Source organism: Varanus komodoensis, unplaced genomic scaffold, assembly GCF_004798865.1.
Source record: "Varanus komodoensis strain SLA01 unplaced genomic scaffold, ASM479886v1 scaffold2, whole genome shotgun sequence".
NCBI classification, from domain to species: domain Eukaryota; kingdom Metazoa; phylum Chordata; class Lepidosauria; order Squamata; family Varanidae; genus Varanus; species Varanus komodoensis.
This window is the reverse complement of record NW_025335568.1, coordinates 13,757,151-13,768,328: the sequence shown is the minus strand read 5'-3', so window position 1 is coordinate 13,768,328 and position 11,178 is coordinate 13,757,151. Positions and strand designations below refer to the sequence as shown.

Genomic DNA, 11,178 nt, shown 5'->3' with positions numbered 1-11,178 from the left:
CATTCTTGGGACTTCCCAAGACTGAGGCAAGGCTAGTGGCAAATCTCAAGATGGGGGATCTTTGAAATGAGATGCGTTCTCAAAGCATCATGCCTGCTGTTGACACAATCTTTTCAGAGCTTGGCAAAAAATGTGCTGGCCCAGCCGTGTAACTGTCATGGGTTTTACTCTTATTGTTTCTGGTTTTCTGCATGTTTGGGAAAGAATCTGTTCTGCTTATTTATAAGCTGAAGAGGCTCACAGCACCCATCTAACAGCACAACAAAGCTCTCGCGGATACTCACTGAGTAACACGTCTGAAGCTTTTCTTCAATGTCCTCATGTTCATAGTCAAGGATTTCCTGCAAGCTCCTTGTTAGCAACAGGAAACAGCAAAGGCATTTTTGGTAAAACAATCACAACATTTTGTCTGGGAGGATTCAGGGCAAGGAAAATCTTACTGCTGGGGGAAGGAAGAACTCTGTCACTGGAAAACACTCAAGGGGTCCGACCACTAATCTTTGGGTGATTAACTGACGGGTGTGATACAAGGACTATTTTCACCCCTTGTACAAACCATACCCTCTATAATACGTGTTGAAAACAGGGAGTAAAATAGAAGCAAAATAGTTCCCAGAGCTGCTACAGAGCATTGAATGGGTCAAAATTAGCTTGCTGAAATAGCACAATCCTTCTGATGCTTTGTAGCAGCTTTTGACACCATTTTATATGCCCCCCCATTAAATGCATATTTTGGGGTTTGCTGGGCCTCAGATGGTGGCAGAAGGGGTTGCACAGGCCACTTGTTGCCTACTCTGCCTTCAAACTATGGCAAATAACTGATGTTCAAGCACCTTTGGCGGCCATCAGTTGACACAGGCTACATGTTAGATTCCCACAGCCACATGTGAAAAGTGCAAGTTAAAGACCAACCAAGTGACAGGCACCCATCTGGGGAAAACCAAGTCAGTACATTTTCAGGGGAAGCTAAAAGAAACCTTTGTAAGTTGAGGTTTAAACTTATTACCTGTGGGTTGGTTGAGGGGAAAATCATTTGGGATATTTTGGACCCAGAACGAGAAATGTAAGCCATCCTGAGACATTGCTGTGAAGGACGGGATAGAAATATTTCAAGCAAGCAAGCAAGCAAGCAAGCAAGCAAGCAAGCAAGCAAGCAAGAGATTAGACGGGATAGAAATGTTTTAAATAAGCAAGCAAGCAAGCAAGCAAGCAAGAGACTAGGCATATTGATTAGGTGTTGAAGCTACTTACTTGCCAATGGCAGGACTCAGCTCTTTCAGATCATCGAGGGAGGGTTTCTTGCCAACCAGCTTTTTAAAGGTAGCAAGTGGGAAAGGCACATAGGCAATGACTCTGTTGAACATGCAAAGTCCACAAAGGACCCCAAAGAGGAAATATTTACTCTTGTCTAATGAAGGCTACAATGACAAAAGATAAGAGAACAGAAAGTCACTCCAGAAACTACAGGGCAGCTTCAAATGCTCATCCTATTGATGAACCACTACTCAAGGTCCACACAGCATCAGCTTTCCTAACCTGCCGCTCCACAGATGCAACAATGAGCATTATAATCCAAAAGTAGTCAGCAAGTCTACTGGTCAGGAGTGCCATGATTCATGGTCCACTGCATCTGGAGAGAACCAGACTGGGAAGGCTACTATGGTCTGTTCCAGCCTCCGCCCAACTGAAAATGGGATGGTGCTTGTAAGCAAGGCAAGCACACCCAGTGGCTGAATTCACACATAACAACAAGCCAGACCAGGAATGGGTTATCATCATGTGTGAATCCAGGAAGCACAATGCAGCAAGGGGAACAAGAAGGTCTCCATCTTTCAGCATGGCTTGTTGTGATGCGTGAACTCAGTTGCAATGATTTTCCGTAGTTCTTGCATTTCTGCCATAGAGTTTGACAGCGAGAGTGGCTCTGGTGGTGGCGGCGGCAGACACTCCAGCCTCCAGTTTTTGTTCTCCTGTTCTGCCTAGCAACTGCTGGGGCAGCTGCAGCCATGCTCTGATTGGCTGCCTCACACCGTTTCTTCCCCTCTGTCTGCTTGCTGCCTTCCCCATGGCCACCCACAACTCTGCAATATGGATGGCACTGGGGCATTACGGCACACTGCCTCCAGCAGCAGCAATGGCACAGGGAGCACACAGGCTGTGCGTGAGCATAGCCACCTGGGGTAATCACCCGGAAAAGCCCACGGCTCCCTCTCTCCCCACTCCTCACCACTTCTACCTTGCCCCATAACCAGCCCCCCAGCCCCAAATGGTGCAACAAGCACCTTCCTTGCAGCCAAGCAGAAACCTTTCAGGTGTCTAGGTGCACCTGATATGAAAGGAGGTTACTGGTTACACAACCCGAATTCCACAAGTGTTTGTGGACCTCCTCTTGGTTTGGTTGCTTTCCAAGACCAGGCCGAACACGAGGTCTGTGACTAATAGAGGGATAGATTCCAATAGTGTGCATCCCAACCCTAACCTAAACTTCCATGCACACCTTTTCTGAAAGGTCAAAGTGCAGACCTACATGTATTGGGGTTTTATGTCCTCGTGGGAATGACCAGTGGCCCAGATGTGGGACAAAGACGGTTGATTGACAGAGCAAGTGGGAGTGGGTGCCATCTTGAATAGCCCAGATATTTATGTAAGCTGGGCCCACATCTCACATGCTTACCCTTGGAGGAAACCACACTGGGGAATTCTTCTCACTGTACATAAACATTTTGTACTCTGGTCGTATCATCTTCTCAAATACAAGGAGAAAGAATTCCGACAAAATGCTTCCAGCTTCATACACAGGCATCTCTCCTTCAAATTGAATCTGCAAGAAGACAATAATTGTATTGACCCCACAAAAGAAAGAGGAAGAAAACAGAGGCAGAGGTTACATCGAGCTCATAAGCGGAGGACCTTCTTTCATACCTTTATTTCTGCACAAGGGTAAATTTCTTGATCTAGGAACCTGGAGTATTGTAACACTTACCAAAGTCTGCTTAGAAAATAACTTGTGAATTCCTTCACCAAAAATACTGTGTGGATTACAAAATCAATCAAACAAACAAAACCGGAAGTGATCAGTGCATTCCACAAAGGAAGCTTTTTTTTAAAATCTGCAACATTAAAAATATGCAGTCAATATTTCCAAGGATATGTTCACATATTTAGGATTTGTGAATGGCCTGGAGAACTTCAGGAACTGAGTGGCATAGAAATAAATGTACATTATCCTCCATGCAAGATATTGTTTCCTTAAGCATTAAACGTACTATATTCTAGAACATATCCAATATATTTCATGGGTGTAATAGAGGATTTACTACTTCTAGCAGGAGGGAAATAATCTACCCACCCCAATGGACCAGGCACTGCTGTTTCAATCTTTTTAATACATTGCTTTTAGTCTTTTGTTTTCATCTCTGTACTGTTACCTGCTCCATAACCTGCTTATAATTAAATAAAAACAAGAAATAAACTGCACACCTGATAAATACTGATACCGATTCTTTGTTCCCATCCCCCTAATTCCCACTCTCCCAAGGGCTTCTTGGGGGTGCAATTCCCTCTAAGGACAAGTTAGCATCCCAAAGCTGAACAACCAAAGGGTCAACGAGTAGCTAGCCTGTGCTACGTTCCAAAACCGGCCCTCTAGACAGGAGGTGGGCCCTCTGAAATTGAGCATTTGCCCTTTAACGCTTTGATCACTATTCCCCCAAAGGATGCCAAGCATACGCTCAAACTCTTGGCCAGCTGCATGCCACGCTAGAAGGGCTGTTGGCCTGAGCCTGACCAACAATGCAAGCTTGGACAAAATTATCCCAAAGAAAGTGCACGGGGTCCAAAGGGACTTGCTCCCAGGTGACCCTGGGTAGGGCTGTGGCCAAAAGTCACAGCCATGCAGTCCAGTAGTCCTAGGGTGTAGCCTCAAGCGGCCCCGCAGAGCAGCACCCACAGGTCCTTGCCAGCTCACCACCAGCAACTTTCTCAGGCAGGAGTCCTCCACCTGGCTCAGTTTGTACAAAGCGTCTTCCACAAGGTTGTGGCGTCGCACTTTCAAAAAAAGCCTGGTGGGTTTTGGAAGTTCACTCTGTTTCTGCTGTGAGTAATTTTGAACTGCCAGGATTCCTTTTTCCTCTATGATCTGGAAAAAAGTGAAAGCAAAGGAGGGCTGGATAAACCGATCCACTTGGTCACTACTTGCAACAGATGAGTGCACCCCTGGAACGTGGCCCCCGGATTTGTCCGAAATGCAATTCAGCCCGCGGCCTGAAAGACCCCTTGGCTGGGCCCGCCCCAAGACCCCCCACTGCCGCATTGTCCCACATGCACGTACCAGGAAGGTGGGCAAGCAGAGGAGCGCTGCTGAGCAAGCAACTCGTGATCCCTCACTGCTCCCCTGCAGCAGTGCGTGAGGAATCAGTTCGGGGGTGGGAGTCAGTCGGGCGTCCTCAGCCCCGTTCGTGCGGAGCGTCCGTGTGGGCACCCAGCAGGAAGCGAGGCCGAGCAAGGGCAGCTTGTCTGCACGCTGCCCACTGCACAAGCAGAGTTTTGCTCCCACCCCTGTGACTTGGGGCCTTTGGGTCCTTCGCGCAAGACGGGGGACACTGATGTTCAACCTAACCATGGTCAGAAACAATTATGCAGAAAATTCCTGGGATAGAGCACAGGCATGGTCTCTCCACAGACAGCCGTGTGGAGACCATTCCCCTTCCTGACTGTTGTGTACCTAGATGACTAACGGGGGGGGGGGGGGGGAGAAGCAACCTGAAGGAGGCCTAAAGATATGTATGGCTTTCCCACTTTGTGGGGTTCCTGAACCCCTAACCCCCACAAATGTGGAGGGCTGACTGTACAGTGTATTGTGTTTGCTACTATCCACTGTTTCAGGCATCCACTGGGGGGCTTGGAAACTATGCCCATGGATATGGGTGTCCTACTGCAGTGGCAACAAAATGAAGGCACAGGGAGTGAGCACAGGTGCACACCAAGGCATTGCTTTAGAACCGGAACTGAGATCACAATCCTTTCAAGCAAAAATCTGCTCCTTGTTCCACACTCCTACCTTCCCATATTTTCAGCTGCCTTATTTAGACCTTCCCGTGCCCATTCATTCCCATCCTGAACAGATCTTTGAACAAGAACAACTAGAAGGCAGAAGACTCTGGCTCAGGCTTCAGCCCATCCTGGGGCTGATGGGGCTTGTCATCCAACACTTCTGGAAGGCAACCAGGTTGGCTGAAGGTTGAACTGGAAGTTCTACTGCAAATCTTCCCGCGGTCTACCTCGTTCCACCCTAGCCGCCTTATCCCTTACCCTTTGAACAACGCTGGAGTACCAGTAGAATATTTGCTTCTTGGTCACTGGACTGAAGACAAAAGGAAAGTAACAGAGACAGACGGCGTTCTCATTTAAAACCTTGTAAAGAAAGAACAGTTTGTGTAATTAGATTACAAATGTGCTAAGTCAGGTAGACTTTCCCCTTGTCCAACTGGCAAAACACACCCAACATTTTTTTCTGGCAAGGAGAACATGATGCTGCAGCTCTGACATTCGCCAGGTGAGTTTGCATCACGGTGCTACCCAACGCTTGGTCTCACCAGTAAAAATTGGCACATGAAAGGTATCTTTTTCCTTTTCAGGAAGCCAGGAGCAAGAAATCCCAATGTGCTTTTTATTAGTCAGATGCTGCTATGAATTCAGATGAATTAATAAAGAGCAGAAAGTTGTGCTCTTGAGTATGTAGAATGACATGTTTTAGTTAGGGTTAATACAAACTGACCAAAAGTAAAACAGGATGATTGAAGTTGGTGTATGAAATATTTACTTATTACTTTTGATTACCATCAATATCTGAAGCTCGTGGAGCAGTTTGCAAAAGTTAACACCTTAAAACAAAACTTAAAATTAGATCCCCATGGCAATCTTGGGCTGCACTCTGGTCAACTAGGCCTGGTGGTCAAGCAGACCACGTGTATGTGTTGAGAAGGCAATTACTACACATTCTGGAGAAGACTCAGAATGTAGTGAAGCCCACCTATCCTTGATAAACAGACACGAACTACATCATAGGTTATTTATCACATTTAATTTCAAAGATAACTGTTATTTGGCGCATCTATGATAATTGCAGTTTGCTTTCTGAAGTTAATTGTACAAGTTTCTATTTCTCTCTGTATAACCAAAGAATACTACAAAAGCAGAGGTCATTTCTGTTAGGAAATGGTTGGACTGGCTCAATGGCCTCTCCTGCAATTGGTGATGTGCCTGTTTTAAACCTACTCACTTGGATAAACCTAAGCACAGAGTGAAGGGGGTTTTTTCCTTCCACAGTGCCTTGCCTACTTTTCTCCACTGCCCGGCTGATTAGTGAGCAAAGGGATGGGACAACCTCCCCTTCCAGAAACCCCAATGGAGGGACCCTGGAAAGGGACACATGTGTTCATATGCACACGTCCAGACACTGATCCCGTCTGCTGCTTGGAAGTGGTATTTGCAGGCCAAAATGGCTGACTCTGCTTCCAATTTAACCTGGCAGCGTCACTCTTAAGCAATGGCAACATTCCTGAGAAATCTGCTTCTAGTCCCCACCTTGGGCCAGCCACAGACCCTCAGCCCCAGTTGCTTCTCAAGCTGCTGTTGTAAGGATAAAATGGAGCTAAGTAAGCAACTCTGAGTTGCTCGCAAGAGGAAAAAGGGTGGGATACGAATATAGTGACTCCAACCGCTGAGAGATGCTAGGTACTGAACCCGAGACCTTGTCCAGCTCTGGTCAGCCGTGTGCAGGGTTCATTAGCCTGACCACCTGCACTTTCATTCTCAACCTGGAGGCAACATGAAGCAGTGATACTTACACCTTCGGCCCGGGCATTCCATCTTTGCACATCTGTAAGCACATTAATCCTTCTATAGATTTCATCTATGTAGAAGTTGCTCACTGGCAGCTTGTTAGCAGCCACCTTGTTTACCTGGAAGGAAAACAACTTTTGCATTCAGAACCATGTTTCCCAAAAGCAAACAGATAGTGAGAGAGGGAGAACTCTCAATCCACACTGGCAATTGATGGACATCCCTTACCTTGTATAGTCTTTTAAGCACTTCGAGGGGAGGGATCACTTCCTGGTACTGGGAGCAGGTGCGGTAAAAACACAGCTGAGCTAACACGGCCTTCTTAATCATCTGAACTATCCGGTCTAAAAATGATTCTGGCAACAATGACCAATATTCCTCTGAAAAAAGGAGGTACATTCAAATCTTCCTACTTTAAGGAATAAAGCTGTTAGCAATCGTAAATCAGTAGAAAAATCTATTCACTGCCTGACTGGGTGTTGTTGTTAGTCACGAAGTCGTGTCTGACCCATTGTGACCCCATGGACAACATTCCTCCAGGCCTTCCTGTCCTCCACCATCCCCTGGAGTCCACCTGAGCTCACACCAATTGCTTCAGTGACTCCATCCAGCCACCTCATCCTCTGCCGCCCCCTTCTTCTTTTGCCATCTATTGTTCCCAGCATTAGACTCTTCTCCAGGGAGTCCTTCCTTCTCAGGACTGGGTGTTAAATCAAACCAAACATGGAGTCAATCAGGTGACTTTGGGCCAGTCACAGACTCTCAGCCCAGCCTACTTCACAGGGTGGTTGTTGTGGGGATAAGACCCAGGAGGAAAGGCTGGCAGTTGCTGCCATTGGTCCCTACCACATCCTCCAACATCCGCAATTGTTTCACTACCTAATGATAGGGTGGCCCATTGTGAGTAATATTAAATGGGCAAAATGACAGACTATGCACCTTGAGAGGAGAGGATGAGGAGGAGACTGCAAAGCTGCTCCTGATTTCTAAGCCATGGTTTTTGGATTCTGGGAAAGGGATGTCTAATTTGACCCAAGGCAAAAGACAACGAGATTGGAGTCCTCTTTGTACCTAGAATGCTTACCTAGAATGACTGAAGATCGCTTGTGCAAGCCAGTGACAGCTTTTGCAAAGTGCACACCCAAACTCTGCACATTTGAGGATTCAAGGAATCCTATCATGCATTCAGGGCGTAGCTGGAGAGAAAGAGCCTCCATGCATTCGGCCAGCAGAAGGAAGACAGAAAAGGCTTCTTTGTGAAGAGAATTCAGCGGGAGAGCAGGAATGAGGCTGTTTATCAGTGAGTCAGTGATCTGCAGCCAATGGGAAAAAGAACACATTCAGCTGGGGACGGATTGCAATGCACCAGCCCGCCCGCCCCTTTCTTACACGTGATTCCATGAGGCCCGCAAAGGCATGGAATAGAGCAGAATCTCACTGGATGTCCACCTCTGATCTCAAGCCATATGTTCCATATGTACAAATCAAGGGCAGGAGCGTTAGGGACAGGTGAAAATCTTGTCCAAGTTTGCAAGTTCGCAACACCAAATACAAATGCAAGCTGATTATATTCTCTAAAGAATGCCCATGCATTAGCTACTTAATGTCTGTACTCAAAAAAGCACATTTTAAAAATCTTTTTAAAATGTGCATTTTCAGTGTACTTAAAAAAAAAAAAAACACGTGCTTCTCCTGTCAAAAATGCAATCTCCTTATTCAAGCTAAACAAAAAAGAGGGCAAATACAGGAAATAAGCTGATTTTCAAGATGGCCATTGCGTAAGTGCAGGCACACACAAAACCCACTCCTTCCTTCACCCCTAGTTTCTGTGTGGGTGGGAAGGTCCGCATGGAAAGATCTAAGCATGTTCTACTGCATATCTGCAGAAACTACATTCTAGATCAAGATACTAGTTATCTTAGAAGCATATAAACCATGGGCATAGAAAGCGTTTTTGAACCAGGGGCCAAAGTGACGCTAGACAAGCACACCAATGGATGCATGCAAGTAAAGGTTGGGCCCATTAGTGCGCCTACCACACTGCTGGCACATGGTCTCCAGTGTCATTGCTCAAACCGCATCCACACATCAGTTTTCTCTCTCCACTCATATCCCACCTGGTTCCAATCAGTACTTTAAGCTTCCATGGGTACCCATGGCAGCTTTTGAAAAATTTGAAAATTCAGGGGATTTCTTAGGAGGGTTACAGCTTTTAGAAGAAGATAGCTAGCCCTCCACTCCCTAGCAACCCTCCAAAAATGTCCAAATATATAGTTCATAAATGACTATAATCAGCCTTTTTAAAAATCTCCATTGACACCTACTTTTTCCAGATCTAAATACAGAGAGTGAGGGCAAACAAAGGGAAAACCAGTTGTCTCCAGGAGATTACAGAGATTACAGATTTGGATCTGGGGACATTAACTGACTGGCTGATGGGATTCCCCACCCCCACATGTACCAGACCCGAGGGCTGAAAGTTTCCCATGGTCTGGTCTAAAACGCAATCCTATGCAAGTTTAGACAGAAAAAGGCCTACCACTTCCAGCATTCTCCAGCCACCACGTTCTTAAGAGTTCATAACTGTTACTTCCGAAAGGGCGCAAGAGGTACCTTGAGAGAAAACCTTCTGACTGCATACTACCTCCCTTATCCTCTGAGAAAAAGGTGATGCACAGGGAGAAAGTGACAGATATGCACACAGAGTGGCTTGTTAAAAACACACACACACACAAATCAAGGGCTTATTCAAAGCAGAAAAAAGGAGCTACTTGAATCAATTAGAGTATATGCATCTGCTAGGAAGCAGGGCTTCTCTCTCTTAATTTCACTCTGCAGAATGAGTTTTTGTTCCATTGCAAGAATTCTTCCACTCCTTGCCTCTTACCATCCTTGAAATCCATTCTTTTTTGGCAAGCTCCTCAAAAGTTGCTCTTGCCTTTTGCAGATCCACTGCTATATCATCATAACGCTCCAGAGAAGATCTAGAAAAAAGGACCTCATGTGACAATTTGTAAGAGAACGGAAATGTTTCATTTGCCAACAAGATTGTACACAAATTCTCCTGCACTTTTCGCATAGTTCTATATAGCATCATGCAGACTACTCACCTAGGTCTTAAAAAACTTGCTGTTAAGCAAGGAGGGGAAGAAAATATTGCTTTCACTTCTCTGTAAAAAAGAAAAGAAACACCACCATGAAACAACAGTACATCTGTACTGTATATGCATATTGGATTTTCTCCTGATATATGCTTGATATTGGGGGGGGAGGGGGGGCATAATTTCACTTCTATACCTTCCAATAGCCAAAGCCCTATTTCTGTATCACCCAGTGATAACAATTAAGAATAATTTTAGAATATATTTTCAATGATTTTTAAAGCCATAGTAATTACAGTGGTAATGCCTGCTTTAAGAGAAACAGGATGTGCACTAGAACAGAGGAGAGCAACATACAGCTGGTGAACATCTGGTGCACACAGGTACCCTTTCTGGCCCATGCTAGGTTGGGTACCCCTATGCTCTGCCTTCTCTAAGTTCACACCCATGGAATGGAACTCCCAGGCTATCTTCAGTGGTTGATGGGAGGTGAAACCCCCATGTTACCACTGATCTGAGAATGTTGGGGTTCTGCAGACTTGGCAGGCAGCTGCAGCGGTTCCCATGCCTCTGTCTGCGCAGGTGGGTGGGCGCACAACTGCTAAGAAGCCACACACGATTGGAGGTCAGGGAAAAGGGGACACGACTGCCTGGAGAACCATGGAGGGCCAGATTAGACCCTGTCTAATCTAAACTCAAGTCTGAGGATCGGCATACTTGGCTTAGGCTCTTCCCTACCCCCACTCCCACCCAAGGAAAAATAGGAGCGAATACAAACTGCAAGCTTTCTGCCTTTCGATGGATTTCACTGTCTGTTACTGACATCCACTTCTCAATGCACGCCCTGTCCATATGCCTAATCTTTGGCAAGTCTTCCGCAACAGTGGATTCGTTTGCAGCGGCAGAAGTCTTTAAAACAGAAGACGACACAACACCACCTTAACATAAACTGATTATTCATGACAAAACCCAATAGAGGGCAAAGAACCCAGGCTGAGGATAAACTAACATACACTAACAACTGAGGAGGCTAACTGTTAACAAGTGAAAACTAAGCTTGATATAGTATGCTTGGGACCACCATGGTTGACTTGTCTAAACTGTGCTGTCAATGCAACTGAGAAATTGAGTCACAGCAACAATAGTTATTTCAGGGAGGGAAACAGCTCTTATTTTGACAACTTGGCATTCACTGGTTTATCTGTCTCACCAAGAGCTACATATGAACGCATCT

At 45.8% G+C, this 11,178-nt stretch overlaps 1 protein-coding gene across 1 annotated transcript in view; it reads right to left on the bottom strand.

The window, feature by feature from the left end:
• The window catches only part of LOC123023071 (probable E3 ubiquitin-protein ligase HERC6), a 28,711-nt gene that overhangs the window by 6,307 nt on the left and 11,226 nt on the right, over positions 1-11,178 (bottom strand). The window contains exons 9-19 of the mRNA XM_044429437.1: positions 10,723-10,853; positions 9,954-10,013; positions 9,731-9,827; positions 7,928-8,156; positions 7,072-7,223; positions 6,849-6,962; positions 5,311-5,412; positions 3,968-4,138; positions 2,675-2,821; positions 1,252-1,418; positions 285-351 (exon numbers count right to left, since the gene is read on the bottom strand). Of these exons, the coding sequence (XP_044285372.1) occupies positions 285-351; positions 1,252-1,418; positions 2,675-2,821; positions 3,968-4,138; positions 5,311-5,412; positions 6,849-6,962; positions 7,072-7,223; positions 7,928-8,156; positions 9,731-9,827; positions 9,954-10,013; positions 10,723-10,853 (1,437 nt within the window). The remainder of the gene's footprint in view (positions 1-284; positions 352-1,251; positions 1,419-2,674; positions 2,822-3,967; positions 4,139-5,310; positions 5,413-6,848; positions 6,963-7,071; positions 7,224-7,927; positions 8,157-9,730; positions 9,828-9,953; positions 10,014-10,722; positions 10,854-11,178) is intronic.